Genomic DNA, 26705 nt, shown 5'->3' with positions numbered 1-26705 from the left:
GTGTATATGAGTGTGAATGAGAGTGTATGGATGTTTCCCAATACTAGGTTGCAGCTGGAAGAGTATCTGCTACATAAAACATATGCTGGATAAATTGGCGGTTCATTCCGCTGTGGCAACCCCTGATGAATAAAGGGACTAAGCCCAAGGAAAATGAATGAATGACTGAATAAATTGCTCAGGGGTGTGTTTCCGAAAACCATTGTTAGCCAACTAAGGTTGCAAGTTGCATAGCTATTATCAATAGTTTGTTGATTAAGCGTTTCCCAAATCCATCGTTCCAACAAACCTTCGCAAACTGCATCACAAACTTTGCTTGCATCTACACCTCTAGAGTTGTAGTTAGAAACATAGTTCCTGGCTGTGTTCTATTCCCAGTTATGCCTCCTATGCCCTATTCATTTAGAACATTCTAACATTTAAACTCAGGATTTAAAATAGCATTAAAGTCACCTCTCGTAGGTGTAATTTGCTTTTAAAGTATTTTTACAGTTCAGTTTTAGCGATCTTCATGTTTACAACTGTGATCCCTTCGCAGTGCACTTTGAAAACCTTGATGTCATTTTGAACACAGCCGTGGCTCATGACGAAAGCTATAGGTGACCTAATATTTAAAAGAAGACTTTATGTTACATCTCCAAAGCTTGTGAAAACAAAAATATATAGCATACAATAATTCTTTTAATTTATAGTGGGTTATTTATTAAGTATTTGTACTGTGTATGACATGGGCCTGTTGGTAAGAACATTTCTGCAGTGTCAAATTGTAAAAGTAAAGAAAAAATAAATAAATTAATAACAATATCCTTCTTAATCATCATTGTAACACGGGGAGTGACAAAGACAACTGAAGTATAGGATCCACTTGCAGGTTTATTCGAAGTCAGGTAAGCAATGGTCAACACAGGTGCAAACAGATGTATAAAGGCAGTCCAGGATCGTAGTCAAACACAGGCGAGAGGTCGGAAGGCAGGCGGCAGACAGGGACAATAAGAATAAAGAAGACTAGGGTCAAAACACAGGAAAACAAGACTAGGAGAATGCGTTGAAATGTCACTATACAGATAACAAGACTCAGCAAAGGAAGTGAGTGTGTGTGTGTGCTGTTTAAATAGTGTGTGTAATCAGTCTTTGACAATCCTCAGGTGGTGCAAGTGTAATCAGTCAAAATGAGGAAGCATGTGTGTTTGTGAACGGAGTGCATGTATGAAAAATGTAGTCCATGAATGGCGGATTTGTAGTCCATAGGTTATTGTGAAGGTGAGTGCTTACCAGCGACCTCTGGTGGTTAGAGATCGCTGGTAATCATGACAATCATCATCGTTAATTTGACTAATATTATTATTAAAGTAGGATTTTTTACATTTCCTAATAAATAATAAATATTAAATTTCATTTCTTAATAAATAGCCTCATTATTTATTTATTTACATGATTTATATATGAGATTAGAATACGTGTTAGCTTTTGTAAGTGATTTTGTGTTTCAGAATAGAATATGTAATGTTCTCAATTATATTTGTAAAGGAAACACAGTTCCTATATGTGCCATTTGCATATATTTCAATTAAGACGGAAAGCGAGTGCATGTTTTTACCAAAACTAATAATGGATTTATTTTAAATGTGTGTTTGTGTAAAACAATATAATTTGCACAAAGAAATGATGGAGTTCTTCTCTAAAGAAGCTGTTACTCCACCACGTTTAGAGCATCATTATGGGCGTTTTACATTATAACTAACGTGATGGATCTGCGACAGAGAAACTAGGGGTTTTGGGAAACACTCGTCACTACATCGTTCTTTTCCCAAACGATGCATCGTACTATGATAGTTCAGCCATGAGTTATGTTGTTGATTATGAAACGCACCCCAGAACAATGTGTTGTCTCTCTTTCTTATGTTTTGTGGCAAGTAACCATGTAATAAGCAGGATAAAGTACACCCATGTGGTTGTTTCGCTGAATAAACCCTTCAGTCTTATACAACTGTGCTCCCCTTCCCATTGGGCTGCTGATAATCCTGCTATGCTTTTATTCTGTGGTAACAACCTCCTGGATGTGCTTTAGCTTTCTTATCACATGGCTACAGATGTAGATTTGTGGTGAGTGCCCATGTAGTGTCTACAATAATTTTATAATTGTTATTAAGCATGGAATCATCGAATATGACACTCACTATATGCACAAATCAATCAACTTTCGATGCTTTCACAGTGAGATGAAGCTCGACAGAATGAAATATGCAACCCAGGCTCTGATTATGTACCCCTATATACATTTCTGGAGAGCACCGAATACTTCCCAGGAGCTACGTTCTTTTGCTGTTTTTGTTTTCCACAAATCCACCAGAGATCGCTGTGTGCGCTTTTTCAGATCTGAAATTTCTCTCGCGAGTGCCATTTACACCTGCTGTTCTTGTGTCAGTCCACCAGAGGCCACTGTCGACTGACTGACTGACCAACCAAAACCCCACCCACCCACTTCCCTAAACCCAACCAACAGTGTTTTCAAAAGCAATCCAGAAAAAGAAAAGCCCACACAGCAGCCTGATTTTTACCACGTTCTGAGATTTTACCTCATTCGCACCGTGTTATTTACTTAATTTTTTGGCTTTTGTTTTTGTTTTACCCACTTTCTGGAACCGTTATTCGCTGGACTCGAACCCTGTCGTCACGGTCAACTCCACTCTGCGTCTCAAATCCTCCGACATATGCGATGAGCCACTGGACAAACTGGTAACACTTTGGAAGACCTCCACATGGAGGTAAGCGGTCAGCTGGTAATATCAAAAAGGAATGGCTTCATATCGCCCCATAGCGTTTGTTTTAAAGACAAAATGCAGGCATACTCACCTCTGGCTACATAATTCGCGATCTCCAGAAATGTATATAGGGATACGTAATCAGAATGAGCCTATGTTGGAAATATGACCTTAGAATTCAAGATGTAGGGTCGAAAAACATCTCTGTGAGTTAATATTTGTAGCTCTATTTTGCTCTAATTAAATAGGTCTGAAGAAAGCCAGAGCATAACGATTAGTTTAAATATGACTGCAGTGTAAATGCATTGATCGTATCTCTGAGCTGAACTGAACAGCCTGTGTAAATACTTCTACAGTACTACAGCACTGTCCATGATGAGCCTAAACCTGGTTTCCCCCACAGTCCAAACACATGCGCTATAGGGCAATTGATGAACTAAATTGGCCATAGTGTATGAGTGTGGGTGTGAATGAGTGTGTATGGGTGGTTCCCAGTACTGGATTGCAGCTGGAAGGGCATCCGCTGCGTAAAACATATGCTGGAATAGATGGTGGTTCATTCTGCTGTGGCGACCCCTGATGAATAAAGGGACTAAACCGAAGGATTGCTCACTCTTGATGTAGCTTTACACATGCACACACTGTGTCATTGGACATTATCTCTTACAATACACACAGGATGTCAGAAGGTGTGTGTGTGTGTACAGTATGTGTTGATTTGTGCACCGTATCTGTCCTGTGTGTGACTGAATAATAGCAGATGTAAGTGAAGCCAGCTGTGCAAGATTTACACAACTCACCTCCCTACAGCCTGACAGCATGTGTAAACACTTGCTGTGTGTGTATTTGTGTGTGCGTGAGTGTGTGTGTGTGTGTGTGTGTGTGTGAGTGAGTGTGTCAGGACAGACATATTTAACGTGTCTGATGTAATGGGGCTGATTCAGCATATACATCCACAGGGAGTCATTACAGCACAGCATATGTCAATGACCCTCCCCCAAAACACACACACACACACACACACAGATGGGAGGGTAGAGGGATGGTAGGCTATTTTCTTAGCGCTATTTTTCATTCTGGTGACATAAAGCAGTTTTCAGAGCTTGTCTGTTTGCTCTTGTGGTATCTGTGTCTTTGTTGTGTGCTGACTCTGACTTTCTGCTCCCTCTCTCTCTCTCTTTCTCTGTGTGTGTGTGTATACTGTACATCAGGTGAAGTAGAGTTCATGAAGCCCTGCTGTACAGTCTCGGTTTCTTCCGTTGGATTGTCGGTGTGCTTGAATGGTTAAATTAGCCACACTTTTCAATATGGATTCATTTGTAAAATCAGGGCCAGGATATATACCCCCTTTTATTTCCTTTTAATGCCGTGGTTGTGGTCGGAGAGGGGTAATGTACTTGTTTAAATTGTAAAATAAATGACTCGATAAATAAATATTCAAAAAAATCAGGACCAAACAGAATCTGCGGACATTTTTTGCTATTTTTGTGAAGAATTAAGTACAAAATCTGCGGATTTATGTGGAATGATTTTGAGAGTATAGTAAAGTAAAACACATGAAGGAAATAAGTAATATGTTTTTAAAGATTGACTTTTTTGGCCTTTATTTGACAGGACAGTAGGTTTACAGGAAGTAAAGAGGAGAGAGAGGGGGGGTGGGATTGGGAAAGGTCCATGAGCTGGGATTTGAACTCGGGACACCTGGAGTGATGCCGCACCATATGTCGGTGCACTAACCATGGGCTCATTCATTCATTCATTTTCTTTTTCGGCTTAGTCAGGGGTCCCTTAATTAGCCAGGGGTCGCCACAGCAGAATGAACCGCCAACTTATCCAGTATATGTTTTCCGCAGTGGATGCCCTTCCAGCTGCAACCCAGCACTGGGAAACACCCATACACTCTTGCATTCACACCCACACATACACTACAGCCAATTTAGTTAATCAATTCCCCTATAGTGCATGTGTTTGGACTGTGGGGGAAACCGGAGCACCTGGCACCCACGCCAACACGGGAAGAACATGCAAATTCCACATTGGCATTGGACCCAGCCAGGGCTCGAACCAGCGACCTTCTTACTGTGAGGCGAAAGCGATACTCACTGCACCACCGTGTGAACACTTTCTGACTGTGGTTCATTGTGTGTGTGTGTCTGTCAGTGGTCATACTCTCTGGAGAAGCCCAGCACCGGGAGTCTCCTGAGTCTGTGCTGGTCTGCAGATGGCACTCAGCTGGCAGGAGCCTGTGGGAACGGACACGTGCTGTTTGCTCATATCGTGGAGCAGCGCTGGGAGTGGAAGAACTTTGAAATCACTCTGACCAAGAGACGCACTATGCAGGTAAGCACAGCCTTCTGACATCAGAGGTCTTATTTAGAAACATGACATATGCATAAACCTGGGATGGGAATGTGTGCATGACACTTCCCACCAGTATTAGGGTAGTGCATTACAAGTAACAAGAGTTCATTCATTCATTCATTTCCCTTATTTATTAGGGGTCACCGCAGTAGACCGATCTCCAACTATTCAGCTTCTGTTTTAGACAGCGGATGCCCTTCCAGCTGCAACCCACTACTGGGAAACATTCACACACAACACTACGGTCAGTTTAGTTAATCAATTTCCCTATAGCACATGTGTTTGGACTGTGGGGGAAACCAGGGCACCTGGAGGAAACCCACGCCAACACGGGCAGAATATGCAAACTCCACACAGAAATGCACACTGACTCAGCCGAGACTCAAACCAGCGACCTTCTTGCTGTAAGGCAACAGTGCCACCCAAGATAATATTATCCTACATTACTATTACTGATGTGTTTTTAAAAGGTAAATGAAGGTTATACAGCGCATTGTTAATTTTAAAAAATGAAGAAAAAACTTTGCGATCAAGCCTTAACCAGATAAGAAAACTTACTATAAACAGTAACTGAGTAATGCAACTAGTTACTTTTTTGGGGAGTAACTCAATATTGTAACGCACTACTTTCTGAAGTAACTTACCCCAACAACGGTTTTCCACACATCTATAACTTGACAGAATCAGAATCAGTTTTATTGCCAAGTGTGCTTCACACACACAAGGAATTTGTTTTGGCTACAGAAGCTTCCAGTGTACATAAAGTGACAAGTGACAACACAAAATAAATAAATATAAAAAAAAAAGATAAACATTAAACAGATGCGGTTAGTCAAGAAACCTGGATGTTGAGTTGTATGTACAGATTGTTATAAATATACAGGTTATAAGGTGCTGTGTACAAGTGCGAATGTAGAAAGTATTGCATTGTATGTTGATATAAGGTGCTGTGTACAAGTGCGTATGAGAAAAAAATATTGCACATATTTATTGCACAGTAGGGGAATATTTAACTGTTCATAAGGTAGACAGCCTGAGGAAAGAAACTTTTCCTGTGTCTGGCTGTTTTTGTGCTTGGTGCTCTGAAGCGCCGACCAGACGGTAACAGTTCGAACAGGTAGTGTGCTGGGTGTGAGGGGTCCAGAGTGATTTTGCGAGCCCTTTTACTCACTCTGGAAGAGTACAGTTCTTGAAGTGTAGGAAGGGTTGTGCCAGTGATTCGTTCAGCAGTCCGGACTATTCGCTGTAGTCTACGGAGGTCGGTTTTGGCAGCTGAGCCGAACCAGACGGTGATTGAAGTGCAGAGGATGGATTGGATGACAGCTGAGTAGAACTGTACGAGCAGCTCCTGTGGCAGGTTGAACTTCCTCAGGAGCTGCTCGTACAGTTCTACTCAGCTGTCATCCAATGTGTGAATGTGTGCAGCTGTAAGTGAACATATTTCATTTAAATATTGACTGCTTAATAATGACCGCTTTAAAATCATCATATGAGCCATAATCTTTAATAAACAAAATGAACATTTACTCTGGGGTATGTTCAAGGTTTCTATGTTAAGTTTAACATAAATAAATGAGACTCCAGATCAGTGTCAGCCGCAATAATTCATCAAAGCTGGCCATATATGTCCATTTCAATTTGCACTATCAAATGAGAAGAACTTTTATTTAGACAATAAAGCCTGTTTCAAGATTCATGTTTTGATGGCAGTTGTGAAGATTTAATTTCTCACCATCCCAGTATTTTACTTCTGAGCTGAGTTTATGTATGAGCTGGTAAATATGATCATTGCAAGCATCTTTGTTAATCCTGAAACAACATTTCAATTAAACAATCAGATTTAAGGGACAAGTTTTGGGTTTATGATAAGTCACTTCCCAGCATGCACCAAAAACACATCAGAAAATGTATATGTATATGAGGAGAGAGCCTCTTACATGATTGTAAAGCACTTTAAGAGTATGACCATACACTATAAATGCGCTATACAAATGCATATTACAATACATTACATTTATAGTACATATATTGTGGAAATGGCGGCCTCACAGCAAGAAGGCTGCTGATTAGAGTCCTGGCTGGGCCAGTTGTCATTTCTGTGTGGAGTTGTTGTCACGTTCTCCTCGTGTTGGCGTGGGTTTCCTCTGGGTGCTCTGGTTTCCCCCACAGTCCAAACATATGCGCTATAGGGGAATGAAGGGTCCATATTGGTACCTAAAAATTTTAGAAGGAACACTTTTGTACTTTTTTGGTGCTAATATGTACCCTTAAGGTATTAATATGAACCTTTTAGGTACAAATTTGTACCTTTTCAAAAGGTACCACCCCAGTGACAGCTCGCGTACCTTTATTTCTGAGAGTGTAGAGAAGCTATTTTATGTATAAATATTTTATGTTATCTATTTTTAGCCTTTTTTATATGAATTGTGCAATGCCAATGTGACATGGTGTAGGATTTTGGCCATACTGTCACCTCAAAGTTAAAATGAAAAGAAAGCTTGAGGTTTACAGACACTATGGCAGTGCTGTGAGTCTTCAGCTTCATACATTATTCTGGAAAACACTGACAATGGGCTGCTTGTCTGAGGACAGAGTGTGTTTAAATTAAGAAAACCACAAGGTGGGGCATACCGTATGAATACACACACACACACACACACACACACACACACACACACACACAGTCTGAATATAGACAGGGGACAGGCATTGCTGAGGTGTGTCAGAGCAAACCAAACAAACACGTCTTGATCTGTTGATTGTCTGCTCTTCTGTCTCTGGGTTCTGAAATGTCTGCATCATCTGCAGGTTTAATTCCTGCTCTACAATCACTCAGAAAACACTAATAAATGTACAAAAGAATGGCTTGATTGCTCAGTGCCTCACTCCTGCTTTCTTCAGACTGTGAAGTGTATGTAAGTGAGTGTAGGGTCTTATCTACACTAAGAAATGCTGGGCTAGTTCAACCCAAAATGGGTAAATATGGACTAACCCAAACATTGGGTTTAAATTGTTCCTGTTAATCTAGTAAGAAAAAAATAACCCAGTAGTTGTTTTAGTCTACAATTGGGTTGAAATAATTCAGCTTTTTTTAGTGTAGCTTCATTGACAGTACATTACTGAATTTTACAATCTGCACTTTTATATGGATTGCAAGGTGTCCCTTGAGAGTGGTCCAAAGTACAGTTACTTTGACCAAAATCTGGTCAAAACGAAATTATTTTTGAGTTCATTTTGGCAGTTCAAACAGCTTACCAAAGCAAACTTTTTGAGGGAGTTGGTCCTAAACACCTTTGAGCTGCCATTGACCCGTGACAATTACACAGTCAGTGGGTGTGTCCTGGAGCTCCGCCTTCTGTCTATGGATGATAAGGGAGTTCTCGGATTTCACCTGAGATATCATAATTTGTGTTCTGAAGATGAATAAAGGTCTTGAATTTTCATCTTTGGGTGAACAAACCCTTTAAGAGCTCATTCATTCGTTTTCCTTCGGCTGATCGGCGTAAACCCTGGAGCCTGCCTTGCTTTTAGTCGTGCATTTACACTTCTGCGCTCTGTTTGTACAGAGTAACACTTCTGAAACAGTAGCTGGCAGTAGGTGTTTATGTTCCTCTGTGTCAAGTCTCTTTGCTGGTGTTTTGTTTTTTCTGAACGCTACCTTAATGTACAAGTAGCTCAAACTCACAGGAAGCAGGAACCGGCAGACATGCAACAACATTAATCATAAGGTAAACACAAAACAAAAGTCTCCATCTGGAGCTCCTTCACAGGACTCCACACTTGTAAACTCACTCCATCGGGCTCACGGCTCTCGGCCCCACCCATACTCATCACCACTATCAAGCTGACCAATCACAGAGCTTGCGCTACGCATCGTTGCGACGTGTAGTTACATTTTTGAGAGGTGCATGTCTGCGTCTGCATCAGCCACAGCAGAGACTATGCCGGACCATACGCATGCACTTGATGCAGAAGTATAAATCAGCCTTTATACTTTATTTCAGAGGTTGCCACAGCGGAATGAACCGCTAACTATTCTGACATTCTGTTCTATGCAGCGAATACCCATCCAGTTGCAACCCAGTACTAGGAAACACCCATACACACTTATTCACACACACACTCATACACTACGGCCAATTTAGTTAATCAATTCCCCTATAGCGCATGTGTTTGGACACCAACACGGGGAGAACATGCCAATTGCCGAATGCCAACTGACCCAACCGGGACTCGAACCAGAGACCTTCTTGCTGTGAGGTCACAGTGCCAACCACTGAGCCTTTCGTGTGTATTCAGTGTAAATGTAGTCTGGTTGATGTGTGTTTCTTCAGGTCAGAAACGTGCTGAATGATGCAGTGGATGTCCTGGAGTTCAGAGATCGGGTCATCAAGGCATCGCTGGCTCATGGTCATCTGGTGGTCACCACTTCTCTGCAGTGTTACGTCTACAGGTGCCGTTCACTCAGACAGCAGTAAAAACATTTTCCTGTGTGTTGTGTACTGTGAATTCTCCACATACAATTGAAGTCAGAATTATTCGCTCTCCTGTGATTTTTCAACCTTTCCAACTATTTCCCAAATGATGTTTAACAGATTCAGGAATTTTTCACAGTATTTCCTATAATATTTTTTCTTCTGGAGAAAGTCTTATTTGTTTTATTTCGGCTAGAATAAAATTTTTTTAATGGTTTTAAACTCATTTTAAGGTCAATATTATTAGCCCCCTTAAGCAATATTTGTTTTGGATTGTCTACAAAACAAACCACTGTTATACAATGACTTGCCTAATTACCCTAACTTGCTGTCAAATATTATGTGCTGTCATCATGGCAAAGATAAAGTAAATCAGTTGTTAGAAATGAGTTATTAAAACTATTATGATTAGAAATGTGTTGAAAAAAAAATCTTCTTTCCGTAAAACAGAAATTGGGGAATAAAATACAGGTGGGCTGATAATTCAGGTGGGCGAATAACTCTGACTTTAACTGTACTCTGTCTGTTGTGTTTCAGTGCTAAGAACTGGAATACTCCATTGATCTTTGACCTGAAGGAGGGTACGGTCAGTCTCATTGTGCAGGCGGAAAGGTGAGTTTCTCCTTTTTTTTAACCTGCAGGTTTTTTCTCCAATGGGGGCTTCAATTATGTTCGCATGTCAGATGTTCTTGTCCATGCTTGAATTTCAGACAGGAGACTTTTGTGCAGCGTTCCCATTAGTTTCTGGAATACCGTGGGATTTTAAATGGTCTATTCTAGACATTGAAAATCAGGGAATTTTAGTTTTGTTTTTGTAGAGATCATTGGCTACACTGGAAAAAATGTTTTTCTAACTTACTATTTTTGTCTTGTTTCTAGTCCAAATATCTAAAAATTCTTAAAGCAAGAAGCATTTTCTAGACAATTAAAAAACAATCTTTTGGTTTAAGAAATAATATGCCAAAATTAGGTGAGTTTTTGGGGAAGCTAAATAATCTTGCATAAGATTATTTAGTTTACCCCTTTGGCAGATTATTGCTTGTTTTAAAGGGCACATAGTTTACCTCTTTTTTATGATTTAATATTAATATTATGGCTCTTCTGAGTGTGCCAGTTTAGGTTCAGTTTAAAACACAATTCAGATTTGTTTATTATAATGTGTTAAAAAGTGTCATGTTGGGGGCGTGTCCACAGTTCGCTGATTTATGGGTGTGTTGCTTCACATGTAAATTAGTTTCGGCTTCCCGCCAACGTAACAAGGGGGCGGGGCCATGAGCTCACCCGCTCTGTGTTTGCAACAGAGTCTGAAAGGCAGACGGAGAAGGAGAGAGAGGATCACCATTCAGTCATACATATACGACTCGGACACAGACCAAGCAGAGAGTACAAAATCATTTGTGTCTTTGTACAGTTTTACAGCCAACTGTGTGCTAGTTTCAAGTGCCGAGCTTGTACACAGAAACTAATAACCACGCACACTGAACTAACTTTGACTGAGGCACCGGATGCGCCACTCGAAACAGCGACACGGCACACCAGACACTCTCTGTAGCACGGCAGAAACATGATGTGTCCCGAATCGTCGCGCCACGCATTTTTGAATTCTAAACATAGGTTTCTGCAGCGATCCGCGGCGCCCAGCCGTCGACTTGAGTGTACCCTGATAGAAACCGATGTTTAGAATTCTAAAACGCATGCTAGTTAAGATCACAGGGAGCTTCTGGGATCGCGAGAAATGCAAACGGCTGAAGTATAAGGTAGACTCAATGAGAAGTACACATGTTTGCAAACCTACCTAAAGATACAATCAATAATTCTGATTAGAGTGATAATGTGGAGAATATTGCTCTGGTGTTGAGCCCAATGAGCCTTGCATCTAAAAATAGAGCTAGCGTGTTCCTTTAGTGATATCGCTTCGACTCACGCTGAAAATGGCGGACGTGAATCAACAAACTGAGGATATGATGACGCGCCTGTCAATCAATATTGGTGGGCGGGGGGACCGCACTCCTACATAAAGTTGCGGTCGGTTTGATAACCGCTCCAATTGGTCCACCGTTTTTATGTTGTTAAATTGAAAAAAAAAAAGCACTGGGTGTGCTTATATCACCCCAATATGACGGTCTATACACCATACATGCACATATGGCTGTCCAAACAGCTTGAAAAGTAGATTTTTTACCATAGGTGCCCTTTAATGAAAAACTCACTTAATTTTGACTCATTATTTCTGAAAACAAGACAATGTGTTTTGCTTGTCTAGAAAATGCTTCTTGATTTAAGAATATCTAGATATTTGGACTAGAAACAAGACAGAAACTCAGAGACAGAGTAAGAAAAGCGTTTTCTGCAGTGTATCAGTGAATGTTGTTTTTTTATTTTAAATTTTACTTCCCATTTATTAAAATGTGCTTTTTTTTCTGTACCATGTTTTTTTCATCATGTTGTTTCACGTGTTTTGCCTGTTGTTATGGTTAAGGTTAGGGCTGGGCCATTATTCACTGCCATTATATTTCTTTCCCACTTTGCAACCGGCAGTCAAATGCAGTTCGAGTTGTTTAACCGAGTAAGGACATTTTCACAGTATTTTCTATAATATTTGTTCTTCTGGAGGAAGTCTTATTTCTTTAACATTGGCTGGAATTAAAGCAGTTTTTTATTTTTAGAAACAATTTTTAAGGTCAATAATATTATTAGCCCCCTTAAGAATTGTTCTTCTTCGATTGGGTAGAGAACAAACCACTGTTGTCCAATAACTAGTCTAATTATCCTAACTTTACCCTAATTAAACTACTTAAGTCTTTAAATTGCACTTTAAGCCAAATACTAGTATCTTGCAAACTATAAAATATTATGTACTGTCATCATGGCAAACACAAAATAAATGAGTTATTTAAACTATTATTTTTAAAAATGTGTTGAAAATTCTTTGTTAAACAGCTCTCAGGGAATATTTTTCATTTAAAAAGTGCTAATAATATTAACTGTATGTCTTCCTCTCTTACGTTGGCATACAGTTGAAGTCAAAATGATTAGCCTTCCTGAATTATTAGCCCCCAGTACATTTTCCCCAATTTCTGTTTAACAGAGAGAAGATTTCTTTCAGTACATTTCTAAACACAATTGTTTTAATAACAATTGTTTTAAAGACAATCCAAAACTAATATTGCTTAAGTGGCTTATAATATTGACCTTAAAATGGGTTTAAAACCATTAAAAACTACTTTTATTCTAGCCGAAATAAAACAAATAAGAAGAAGAAAAAATATTAGAGGAAATACTATGAAAATTTCCTGAAATACTGAATAAAAACTTCAAACGAGGGTTAATAATTTTGACTTCAACTGTATCAGACACTTTCTGTTGGTGGATGGAGCGGAGGTGTATGTGTACTCCTATGAGGGTCGTCTGGTTTCGTCCCCCAAAAGTCCCGGCATGAGAATGGACATCCTGAACTCTCAGTCCATCTCACTGAGCAACGACACCATCGCCATACGGGACACCACCGATGAACGAGGTGCGCATTTACAGTACTGCATGCATGGCTGGAGTGTATAGTGAAGCTAAAACTTGCATGCAAAGCTGACTGTTGTAGTTAGCTACTCTATACACAGGGTTCATACAGTCCTGGAAAAGTCATGCAATTTTGACAAGGCATTTTTTAGGCCTGGAAACGTTTTGGAAAAATAAATAAACTAAGGCTGCACAATATATCGTTTCAGCATCAATATCACTGTGTGTGTCCGCAATAGTCACATCATATGATATGCAGTGTTAAATTGGTATTATAATTGATCAACAATTGAGAATACATGAGATTTGAGATTTTATATGTTGTCATTGCAACATATAACCATAACAGTGAAACTTTATCACTTGCATGTGTTTTAAAGGCATTTCAAGAGTATGAAGCATTCATGCACAATAACTAAAAACATCTGAAACTTCAATGAAGAAAAATCTTACTGATTAATTAATACAATGAAGACTATACAGTTTTATTTTACATTACATACGTTTCTGTATCTGAATACTGTTTGGCTCTCCAGACAACCATAAAGCACTGTTTATTTCACTTTTTTCTTTGCTGTATTGTAATTATTCTTGCAATTTTATTATTACTTTTTATATAGATGATTCACACCTTACAAAAACAACCCGACCAATATAAATGAATGATTTTTTAATTTTACAAACAGAGCTATCTAGTGAAAGTTTTTTCACATCACAATATATATCACAGAAAAACTAAATATTGCAATGTCGTGCATCCCTAAAACAAACACAAAATGTTTAGGAAAAGTCATGGAAACAAATATATGTGAATATACAGTATGTGCTAATAATATTGGGTACATTTTAGATGCTGTCTATCTCTTTACATGACATTTACATGTGTGGAACGTCTCTGCACCTCTCTTTCACTCACTTTCACTGTAATTCAGTATACATTTTGAGTGTAATGTCCAGAAACTATCTCTACCTACAAATGTAGATACTGTGGGTGGGTGCTAAAGGGTTATTTTTTACTATCTCTGAAAACACAAGCCAACATTTCTCCAATATTTTCACACAGACAGCCAGATACTTTCTAAAGTTATGAAAATAAATATAAAGTTCATAGATTGTCAGATGTTTTTTGACATGCTGTAATAAATTTGAGCGTGCAGAATGAATGAATGTTTTTATGCAGGTTATGTTTTAAAGGAGGGGAGCACAGTGGCTCAGTGGTTAGCACTGTCACCTCACAGCAAGAAGGTCGCTGGTTCAAATCCAGGCCGGGCCAGTTGGTGTTTCTGTGTGGAGTTTGCATGTTCTCCTCATGTTGGCGTGGGTTTCCTCCACTAAAATGGCCGTAGTGTATGAGTGTGTGTGGGAATGTGACAGTGTATGGGTGTTTCCTAGTACTGGGTTGCAGCTAGAAGGGCATCCGCTGCGTAAAATATATGCTTGGTAAGTTGATGGTTTATTCCGCTGTGGTGACCCCTGATAAATAAGGGACTGAGCTGAAAATAAAATGAATGACTGTTTAAAGTGCATCTTGATTGGGTCTGTAAATGTTATTCTGTGTGTATTAAGATGTTTTCTGGTCAGTCACTGTGTGTTTCTTGTGTCCCGCAGTCGTCTTTCTGTTTGAGGCTCAGACAGGAAAAGCCATTGGTGACGGCAAACCTTTGATTCACAAGGTAGACACACACAAACACTAAACCCAACACACTGTGTGCCTTACAGAACTCATTTCTGAATTAATTCATTCTACATATCCTGACACAATATTTGAAGGAAAGAGAATAAAGTACAACTTAAATAAGAATCAGAATCAGAATCAGAAAGAGCTTTATTGCCAGGTATGTTCACACATACTAGGAATTTGTTTTGGTGACAGAGCTTCTACAGTGCAACAGCATTACAGAGACAGAACAAAAAACAGATAATAAATATATTTAAAAAAAATACAAGTAAGTAGTGAATGCAAATATACAGATTGACAAGTGTATGTACGTGTTTATTACTATATACAACGTTATATGTGCAGCTGTTATGTGCAAATTGGCATGTAAAGTGTGTTGTTAAATAAGTGTATATGTGTATAAAAGTGTATAGCAGTAGTGATGTTGGTTCCACAATTATTATCATCAAGTGTTCATGAGATGGATTGCCTGAGGGAAGAAACTGTTTCTGTGTCGGGCTGTTCTGGTGTGCAGTGCTCTGTAACGTCGACCAGAAGGTAACAGTTCAAAGAGGCAGTGTGCTGGGTGTGAGGGGTCCAGAGTGATTTTGGCAGCCCTTCTGCTCGCTCTGGATAAGTACAGTTCTTGGGGAGTAGGAAGGGTTGTACCAGTGATTCGCTCAGCAGTCCAAACTATTCGACGTAGTCTTTGGAGGTCGTATATAGTAGCTGAGCTAAACCAGAGAGTTATTGATGTGCAGATGACTGATTCAATGATGGAGGTGTAGAACTGTTTCAGCATATTTGAGTCAAGCGATTTGTTCATTATTTCAAAGAATCAGGAGAGATTTAATGGGGTGGCAGAGAGAGGGACTAAGATCCAGTCAGTGGGTGCCCATGGGAATAGTCAACTTTTTATATTTAATAGACATTTTCTCATTCAATTAATTCAGTTCATCTTTAATTCTCTGGTGCTTTTACAATGTAGATTATGTCAAAGCAGCTTAACACAGAGGTTTTAGTAGATTGAAACAGTGTCAGTCCAGTTTTCAGAGTTGAAGTTCAGTTTAGTTCAGTTCAGTGTGGTTTAATTTTCACTGCTGAGAGTCCAAACACTGAAGAGCAAATCCATCGATGTGCAGCTCCACAAGTCCCAAACCAAGCAAGCCAGTAGCGACAGTGGAGGAACAAACTTCACCAATTGACCAAAGTGAAGGGAAAAAACTCATTTGAATAAAAATGAAAAAATATGGTTCCACTGTATTCCACTTAACATTCATTAATGTATTTGATTATTTAAGTGTATATTCAAGCCTAGAATTATAATTCACGCTTCTCTCTTTTATGAGCTGTGAAATTGACAGCACTCTAACTAGGGCTGCACAATATATTATTTCAGCATCAATATCACAAATCTGCAGTATTCACATCGCAGGATTATAAGCAAGCAGGAAACACAGTTTAGAAACTGTGATTTAGGGAGTCATTGCAGCTTTAATCTAATAGTGTAAACGACTTTAATTAGTATGGGGTTTTGAGGCCTGCAGCTGTAAGATTAATTCAAATTTAAACCATTTGGGCACAAGAAATGATAAAAATTCCCACCTTAACTAAGATTAAATGTGTTTATTTATATAATGAAGACAATACAGTGCTACTTTAGATTTAATAATTCAATTTCTGTACCTGAATACTGTTAAAGTCCATCGACAATTATAAAGCGCTGTTTATTTAATTTTTATATTAGTTCTACTGTTTTCATCTGAGCTTTAAAATGTTCATTTTATTTAGTATATTTTATGCAAATTTACTCTTGTACAAAATCATCTCAGTCAATGTCAAATTATGAACTCTATCCAATATAGTCATCTTGTGATATATTATTGATATCGCAGAAAAACAAACTATTGCAATGTCATTTTTTATAATATTGTGCAACCAATGGTGTTCAATGAGAAATAACTAAGATTATGAGTAGGTGTGCTCTTCAAGTGTTGCAAGGATCAGATTTTAAATGCACCGCAATTTCTCCAACACCGCTGATGTTATTCTCTGATCAGTCTGCACTGTTGGTGGGTATCTGGTCGATGCCACCCCTCTAGACCCGCCCCTTTAGATGAGATGATAGATGTTTTATTAAGTGTCTTATCTCTTGTTTAGATTGAGGTTGTGCTAATCGCGCTGGATCAGTGTGGCTCGTCTAATGACAGAAGGATTGCACTGATTGATAAGAATCGTGACCTCTACCTGACCTCTGTGAGGAAACTGGGCCGAGCCCACAGCATCTATAAGATCGGTAAGAGTCCTGTGACATCTGTCAGATGTGACCTGTAATGTCCCTTTTCACAAGATGAATAATGCGTCTCTGCTGTCTCTAGAGTGTGTGTGTGTGTGTGACCCTTTCAGGCTTTAATCCTAATTGTGGTGTTTTGGTGACTGTCGCTTTAAATTCAAATGAGATTGTTCTCTTTTCTGAAGAGGGCGGAGCTACAAACACCTGTTTGTCAGCATAGTGGCAGTTTAAAACACTAATGGTGCACAGCTGCTTCTCACTCAGGGCTGTTTATGCTAATGAGGGAGAGATGGTCACTGGTGGGCGGGGCTTTCCCCCTCTGATGACACGTACAAAGGGAGAATGTCAATCAGAGTGTTTTTATCCAGTCTGATTATAAACAACAGAATTAATTAATGTGTACCTTAGAGGCTGGATATGCACTGCGGACACACAACTGGGTTTAAACCCCTCATACATGTGATTTTTGTAGAATAGCTCCCTCTTAAGTTCGATTGATTGAGTCTTTGTAATTCATCCTCAGGTTCGATGGTGGACACGATGGCCTGGAACGACTCTGCAAACATCTTGTGTGGAATCCAGGACAACCAGTTCACAGTGTGGTATTACCCGAGTGTAGTGTTTGTGGACAAAGACCTGCTGCCCAAAACCATCTTCACCAAGGACAGCAGGTACACACCTGACCTTGCAGAATTGGTGAAAATGTGAATAACTTAATAAGAGAGACGTGAATTTAAAGTATCATGATAACCCTACCTCAGATACTCATCTTGCTTGAAATCAGTTTTTATGCCAGCCTCCTCTCTAAAATTGGTCATCATTCTGTGCATTTATAGGAACTCAATTTTCAGGCATATTGTACAGATCTGTGTTTAAACCATTGAATAGTTTTGACCTTGTTTTGCACAAACACTAATAACTCCTGTCTTCTGCAGTGAATTCAGTCGTCCTCCTCAGATGGTGAGCTATGTGGGCAGTCAGGTGACAGTCAGACGTGTGGACGGCTCTCTAGTATGCACTGCGGTGTCGCCGTACCCCACTTTACTGCATGAGTACACCAGCAGCGCCCGCTGGGAGGATGCTCTCCGCATCTGCCGCTTCGCCAAGGTCAGCGCAGCATTCACTGTACACTTGTTCAGTCACGACGTATCGAAAACAAGCTTCTACTTATTTAAGAACACTGTCTCCAAACAAAACACGACAAGATTCCTTTGGCAAGCTAATTGTCTGTTCGCACCAAACACGACAGAAACATTTAAATACCAACCACTGCACTCCCAACAAAATGGTACAGGCTTTCAATCAAATAATACCTATTAAACCCAACCCAGGCTCATTCTGAGAACGTAGTCTCGGGGACGTTTCTGGAGACCACGAAATACTTCCCGGGAGGTACGTATTTTTGCAGTTTTTGTTTTCGCGAGTCCGCGAGAGGCCGCTGTGTGCGCTTTTTCCCGCGCCGTTCTCGCGTAAACCCGCTACAGGCCGCTGTCGAACGACCTTCTGCCTGTCTGCCTGGATGACAGAAGGATTGACCAACGATGATTCACAAAAGCCGTCCAGAAAAAGAAAAGCCCTCGTCTGATTTTTACCACGTTTTTGGATTTTGACCACATTCTCACCCTGCAACGAACTTGTTCGCTTCATTTTTTGGATTTTGTTTTCTTACCTGATTTCTGGAACCGCTCTTCACCGGGCTCGAACCCGGTCGTCGTCGTGGTCAGCCCCTCTCTGCGCCTCGAGTCCGCCAGAGTACCCGAAGAGCTAACCGGACAAACTGGTTGCAGCGGGAAAGCCCTCCACACGGAGGCGAGCGGCCAGCTGGCCGGCCGGCCGGCAAGCGCCGAAGGGAACGGCGTCACACCGCCCAGGAGCGTTCGCTTAAAAAACTGAAATGCAGCCGTACGTACCCCCGGCTACGTATTTCGCGGTCTCCAGAAACGTCCCCGGGACTACGTTCTCAGAATGAGCCTGGGTTGATTAAACCTGTTTAAGATTAGTAATAGGTAGGCCCACACGGAATCTGTGTGCGCAGATTTCCCCAGATTTTTAGCCCATCATTGATTCTGTTTATTGTAAATGTGTGTAAATTTATATTTATTCAGTTTTTTTTTATTAATTTCGGTAATATTATTGACTAATATGAAAATATTTATTTAATTTATTGACAATACAGTTTGTAAAATAATAATTAGTAGATATATTTTACCTTTTAGTAGATATAGTATATAGAAGACCTGTTTTGTTTACCAAATGAAGTGGATCTAATTGGATTTGCATTATAAACATTAAATACAGGTTAAAAAGGTATTCGATTTTAGTTCATATATTAAAGTTTTAGTTATGATACTCCTATAATCATTGTGCGTAACTCCGCAGATTTTTAACAAAATTCTGTGCAGAAATAGCAAAAAATGCCCGCAGATTCCGTCTGGCCCTAGTAACAGGCTACTGAATGACTGATGTTGTTGGTTTTCTGACTTTCAGTTTTAAAGTGTCTGCTAGTTATTTCATTTTCAGTATCTGAGGTGAACTATCTGCTGCTGCTTTCAGTATATGGCAATAAATGTCACGTAAAATGTATTTAAACTCACATTGGGAGCATTTGACACTGAATAAAGCACAAAAACAGTACCTGTGGGGATCATTGTCATAGTAGTTTATGCTGTTGTTCTGATGAAACATTGCAGAAATAGAAAGCTTTTGTAAAAAATAAATTCTGTGCATCACCATAGCAGATGGTTAGGACAAAAACTCTTTTTTACTATGGACATTTATTTAATATAGCTTTTAATGCGTCAGGTTGCATATTAGGACAGGGTGTGAGGGTAAAACTCACCTGACAAAAATATTTAAGGTACAATTTAACATTTACAGCTTAAACCTAATCACAAAAAATATACTGCTAAATTGACCAAATATAAAATGTAAAACATTGCGTAATACATATACAATGTGATATTATTTATCTTTTGTTAATAATTAGCACATCCATATATCATACTTGTATTACTCTGAACTTTATGTATTAAAGGCACAATATGCAAGATTTTTTTCATGAAAATATTTACAAATCACTAGAAGAATGTAATGTATTTTGCTGACCAATGCACTTATATCATCCCAAATGTTTCAAAGAATGTTCAAATCCACAGAAATAAGCTAATTTAGCTAGTGAGTCAGAATGTGAGCTATGTGTTCATGCTAATGACTGAGTAATCAAAATACATCTTTGTTTGTAGTGAATATGTGCCCTCTGGTGGTTAAACGTACATACTGCCCCTTAAAGTTGTCAATTTTAATATTTGCTGCTTTAATTTATGATTTTTTAATAATATTATTATAAATAACTATATTTTCATGAGTTTATTATTAATAGTTTATTATAAATACTTATATAATTCTGAGATTCACAAAAAAAACTAATTAGGCACTATGGAATGCCACCTAAACTGCACTGAGTAAATGAACTGGTGTACCTCAAGGAACTGTGCTTGATCCGCTTTTGTTTTGCTTATGTTTAATAAATCGATTTCCTATTTCTGTATTCACAATGTCCAATTTTTATTATTATTATAATATCATATATATTTATATTATATATTAATATATATATTATCCTTATTTTAGAAAACAATTCTAGTTTTATTGTCATTAAACAACTGAACCCAACTAAACAATTTGAATAAATACTTGTAATAGGCATGTAAATAAAGTTCTATTAGGGTCGCAAAATACAATTAACTCAGTTTAAAAAGACCCCATAAAGATGCTTCAACAAATCTATGTACATGTGTGTGTGTTATTTGTGTAATGTGTGTCTTACATTGTGGTTTCTCGTCTTGTCTCTGTGCTGCTGAGGAGGAGGTATGTCACTGTGTTATTATCCTCCATCGTCATATGTGACACCAGTAGAGGGCAGTGCTGTTTTAATATCACAATATAGCAGAGTCACACTATCAAAACACAAATAAATAAAATACTAAAATGAAATAAGTTATCTAAATGTCACATTTCAAGACTTTCATTTGCTATCATTATATTTTATAGGAGTTATTAATCCATGTCAGTCCTATCAATAATTAATTTCTAAAATAAATAATATAGTAAAGGATCTATTTATTCAAGAGTGCTAGTCACATATAGTTCATAATTTCTACATACAATTAATTTAAAAAGCGATTTTGTTTTTAACGTGAAATATAAGGTCAATAATTGTTAATAAAAGTTGATCTCAGCAGCTTTAAGAAAAACTCTTAGCTACAAAACCTCTCTCTTAGTGGTAAAGATCAAATGTTTATTGAATACAGGCCCTGATTTTGGTGTTTTCTCTACAGGATCAGACGCTCTGGTCGTGTTTGGCTGGTTTGGCGATGGCCAACAGGGAGCTGAGCACAGCAGAGGTGGCGTACGCAGCTATAGGAGAGGTGAATCTGTGACCTCACATCAGGGGCTCTTCTGGCAACTTTAAAAACATTTACCTCATCATTTACTCTATGCTGAACACAAATGAAGATATTTTAAGAAATACTGGTACCCACACTGCAAAAATGCTTGTCTTACAGAGTTTTTGTCTTGTTTCTAGTCCAAATATCTTCAAATTCTTAAATCAAGAAGCATTTTATAGACAAGCAAAACATTTTTTCTTGTTACAAGTCATAATTTGTCAAAAATAAGAGACTTTTTCCCTAAAACAAGCTAAATAATCTGCCAATGGATTAGCACAGGGATGGGCAAACTCGATCCTGGAGGGCCGGTGTTCCTGCATAGTTTTGCACCAACCCTAATCAAACACACCTGCTTGTAGCTTTCTAGTGATCTTGAAGACACTAATTAGGGTGTTCAGGTGTGTTTGATTAGTGTTGGAGCAAAACTCTGCAGGGACACCGGCCCTCGAGGATCGAGTTTGTAGTTTGTTTTGTCGATTAGTAGAATAATCTCATGTCAAAAGGAAAAGCTAGATTATTTATTTTACGCCATTGACAGAAACTCAAACAGGTTTGGAACAAGTGAAGAATGAGAAAATGAATTGTCAGTTTTGGACGAACTATTCCTTTAACACTGCTCTCTGTCTCTGGTAGATTGATAAGGTGCAGTACATCAACTTCATTAAAGATCTGCCGTCCAAAGACTCATGTTTGGCTCACATCCTGCTGTTCAGTGGACACGTGCAGGAGGCCGAGGCCACGCTCCTGCAGGCCAACCTTATTTACCATGCCATCCAGATCCACATCAACCTCTACAACTGGGACAGGTGCAGGACGGCATGATTCTATTGCATAAAACAAGGAAAATGTTGTAAATATTGAAAGTGCACATAAAAACCTTACGCGCACACAACTGAGAAGGTTAAACTGTTTATCCTGTAAGAAAAAAAGTGCATAAACTATGATAGAAACACATTTGCTGAATAAATTCCAGCATGTGCATCAAAAAATTCATGTGATTTAGTTTGAACAGATCATGTGATGATAAAAATGTGCATGATGGGATGCATTAGTGGACAATGTGCAGTGTTTCCAGTACATTGTTAAAGATCTGAAATGCTGTTTTGCTCTTTCTAAAACCCCTCAGCCATCAGTCCGACATCTCAGTGCTTCAGTATTATTACTATTCCCTCCAGAACTGTCTTGAGCATTTGTCTGCACTCCCATAGAGCGCCTCACGCCTCCAAAAGCCAGCGCATTCACCGCGTTCATTGCATTTCATCTTCATCATTTGAGGTGCATCTCATTTATTAGAAGACAAAGCACCACAGTGGCAAATCCCAAAACACTAAACTACATTTCTCTGCTGATATTGCTCCAGTTTATCAGTTTATTGTGTTCTCTTTAGTCCCTTATTGGATGGAAACGCTGCTTTATTCATTAATGTTTAATGTAATATTCACTACATTAATGTTCACTATTTACTAATGGAATATTCAAGTTTTGCTTATTAATCTTTTGGATAGAAAAATTGCTACCAGTGTTAATTATATCAGCGATAATAAGGGCAAAAAATGTTCATTGCCTATAGCTTGACACAAACTTGACGTCCTTTGCACTAGTAATACATTTACATTTAGCAGACGATTTCATCCAAAGCGACTTACAAATGAGGACAAGGAAGCAATTTACACAACTATAAGAGCAGCAGTGAACAAGTGCTGTAGACAAGTTTCAGGTGTGTAAAGTCTAAGAAGCAAAGCATTAGTAATGTGTTTGAGAGAGTACAGTTAGTGGTATAGCCAGAGAGGCAGTTACAGATTAGGAAGGAAAGTGGAGACTAAACAGTTGCGTTTTTAGTCGTTTCTTGAAGACAGCAAGTGACTCTGCTGTTCTGATGCAGTTAGGGAGTTCATTCCACCAACTGGGCAGATTGAATGCGAGAGTTCGGGAAAGTGATTTCTTCCCTCTTAGGGATGGAACAACGAGGCGACGTTCATTCACAGAACGCAAGTTTCTGGAGGGCACATACATCTGCAGAAGTGAGAGCAGATAAGAAGGAGCAAAGCCAGAGGTCGCTTTGTAAGCAAACATCAGAGCTTTGAATTTGATGCGAGCAGCAACTGGCAGCCAGTGCAAACGGGTGAGTAGCGGAGTGACATGTGCTCTTTTGGGTTCATCAAAGACCACTCGTGCTGCTGCGTTCTGAAGCAGCTGAAGAGGTTTGAGAGAATTAGCTGGAAGCCCGGCTAATAGAGAGTTGCAATAATCCAGTTTGGAGAGAACAAGAGCTTGAACAATGAGTTGAGCTGTATGTTCAGATAGGAAGGGTCGGACCTTTCTGATGTTATAGAGTGCGAATCTGCAAGATCGAGCAGTTCTAGAAATGTGGTCAGAGAAGTTTAGTTGGTCATCAATCGTTACTCCAAGGCTTTTTACCATTTTGGATACAGTAATGGTTGCCCCATCCATCTGGATTGAAAAGTTATGGTGTAGAGTCGGGTTGGCAGAAACTTCAAGCATTTCCGTTTTCGTGAGGTTAAGCTGGAGATGATGATCTTTCATCCAGTGTGAAATGTCTGACAGGCAGGCTGAGATGCAAGCTGGAACCGAGGGATCATCAGGGTGAAAAGAGAGGTATAGCTGGGTATCATCAGCATAGCAGTGGTAGGAAAATCCATGTTTCTGGATGACTAATATGAATAATATATAATATAGTAATATGACTACAAACTCTGAATGTGCACGCTCTAATGCGCTGACTAGGCTATGACGAGACTAAAATGTAAAAAAATCTCAAATGTAACTGATAGAACTTTGTTACTGTATAATCTGCTGCATTGGGTTGTTCATTCATGTTTATTCACACATATTCAGTCACGTTACTGTCAAGTGTCTATTTGTTTCAAGCCATTTCCAGTGACGAAATGAACAAGGCGAATTGAATTGATCAAACCAAATTGGTACCACTGATGCGCTGTTTATCAGCATTGCCATTAGCCATATAATAAGTAGGGGAGTTCTCGAGGCCTATCTGAACTCAAACTCCCCTCTCACTTTACAAACAGGAGGGAGCCCAGGGCTTGAGGATCTTATGAGCTCAGGGCTCTCTCCCGGGACAGCATGCCAAACACGCTTGACTCTTGAAGACCAATTTATATCTGTGTTTATATAACGATTATACAACAGCATATAAATAATCAAAAACACATTCAAGGGACAAGAACGGCATGTAAATGTGCTTGTAAAATGGCTTTAACGTTATTCCTGAATCGTCACTTTTCTAGAAGTGGACCACAGATTCGGAACTGAGCTCATTTGGACACCTTCTTCTGAATCTGTCAGTAGTTGTTGAACCCTGAACTCGCTGATCCCTCCAGTGGAGATTAGATGAGATGACAGAAGCTGCACAATCAGATAACATTTTGAAGACATCTTATTTTATGTAAACATGACGGATGATATATACTGCATCATCAAAAATGATTGAAGTCATGTTCATGTGTTGCATGATAAGTCGATATGTTGATTATTTTGACAGACCTGTATGTGTGTGTGTTGTGCTCATGTGTTTCTCTCTGCAGGGCGCTGGAGTTAGCGGTCAAGTACAAAACCCACGTGGACACGGTGCTCGCTCACAGACACAAGTTCCTGCAGGACTTTGGCAAACAGGAGACCAACAAGAGATTCCTGCAGTACTCTGAGGGAGTATGTTCCCCTTCATGTCCATTTACACTATTCAGACGGGATTAGTTTCCCAAACAATGCGTCTCATTCACTAGTAATTGTGTACGTTTTTGATAGTTATGCTATACTTTTCGTATTCGTATCGTGAAAAATGTCCATATCCACATTTGTGCGCACGCATGTTTAGTGAATGAGGCCCAATGTCTCACTCTGTCATCTCCTGTTGTGTTCAGGTGGAGGTGGACTGGGAGAAGATCCAGGCTAAAATTGAAATGGAGTTCGCTAAGGAGCGGGAAAGAGCAGCCAACTCGTCTGTCAGAAGCAGTGTGTCTGTTAGGCGATAAACACACACTTTCTTATCTAGTTCAGGTAAATCCAGGCTGGACAGACACTGATTTATGCACACACACACTGTCAACATGCATCATGTCTGGTTCTGTTTTATTTATCTGATCACTTTGTAACAACGTCTTTCAGAAAAGTGTCTTTCAGAAGAGATTTGTTTAGTTTTTTTCAATAAATTGAGATTTAAAAGAAAAATACTTGCATTGGTGATAGAGTGAATGAGATCTGTTTACACCTAACATACATCATCTGGGATTCAGTTACAAACAAAGCCATCTACAAATGAGAGGAAACATTTACACTCACCGGCCACTTTATTAGGTACACCTGTCCAACTGCTTGTTATCGCAAATTTCTAATCAGCCATGGCACAGCAGCTCAATGCATTTAGGTATGTAGACATGGTCAAGACGATCTGCTGCAGTTCAAAGCGAGCATCAGAATGGGGAAGAAAGGGGATTTAAGGGACTTGGAATGTGGCATGGTTGTTGGTGCCAGACGTGCTGCTCTGAGTATTTCAGAAACTGCTGATCTGCTGGGATTTTCATGCACAACCATCTCTAGGGTTTACAGAGAATGGTCCGACTAAGAGGAAATATCCAGTGAGCAGCAGTTCTGTGAGCGCAAATGCCTTGTTGATGCCAGAGGTCAGAGGAGAATGGCCAGACTGGTTCCAGCTGATAGAAAGACAACAGTAGCTCAAATAAGCACTCGTTACAACCTAGGTCTGCAGAAGAGCATCTCTGAACACACAACACGTCCAACCTTGAGGCTGATGGGCTACAGCAGCAGAAGACCACACCGGGTGCCCCTCCTGTCAGCTAAGAACAGGAAACTGAGGCTACAATTCACACAGGCTCACCAAAACTGGACAATAGAAGATTGGAGAAACGTTGCCTGGTTTGACGTTGCCAAATATGCAGCAACTGTGTGACGCTATCATATATAAAGTTTTTTCAGTCAACTTTGAAGCTAAATGCATCCCACAGAAATTATTTATGGTAAAAACGTCTGTTTAAGGACAGATAAAAAAAAAGTGATTAATATATGTTGTTTGAATTTAATCTGGACATACTGCATTTGCCATTTTGTCATCGTGGTACACTTTGAATTCAGACACAGAATTGTTTTGACACACACTGCTTTGCACCTGCTGTATTATAGCAAAGCATGTGTCTTTAGATC

At 39.3% G+C, this 26705-nt stretch overlaps 1 protein-coding gene across 2 annotated transcripts in view; it reads left to right on the top strand.

Moving 5' to 3' along the window:
* ift80 (intraflagellar transport 80 homolog (Chlamydomonas)) overlaps positions 1-25666 on the top strand; it is a 46948-nt gene extending 21282 nt beyond the window's left edge. For both annotated transcript variants that reach the window (XM_056473747.1, XM_056473749.1), the window contains exons 9-20: positions 4923-5102; positions 9458-9576; positions 10136-10210; positions 12952-13115; positions 14720-14784; positions 16929-17064; positions 17585-17732; positions 17997-18168; positions 21399-21488; positions 22143-22315; positions 25073-25196; positions 25409-25666. In XM_056473747.1, the coding sequence (XP_056329722.1) occupies positions 4923-5102; positions 9458-9576; positions 10136-10210; positions 12952-13115; positions 14720-14784; positions 16929-17064; positions 17585-17732; positions 17997-18168; positions 21399-21488; positions 22143-22315; positions 25073-25196; positions 25409-25519 (1557 nt within the window). In that variant the 3' untranslated portion in view covers positions 25520-25666. The remainder of the gene's footprint in view (positions 1-4922; positions 5103-9457; positions 9577-10135; positions 10211-12951; positions 13116-14719; positions 14785-16928; positions 17065-17584; positions 17733-17996; positions 18169-21398; positions 21489-22142; positions 22316-25072; positions 25197-25408) is intronic.
* Positions 25667-26705: the final 1039 nt, after the last annotated feature.

Source organism: Danio aesculapii, chromosome 15, assembly GCF_903798145.1.
Source record: "Danio aesculapii chromosome 15, fDanAes4.1, whole genome shotgun sequence".
Lineage (NCBI taxonomy): Eukaryota > Metazoa > Chordata > Actinopteri > Cypriniformes > Danionidae > Danio > Danio aesculapii.
This window is presented reverse-complemented; position numbering and strand designations above follow the sequence as displayed.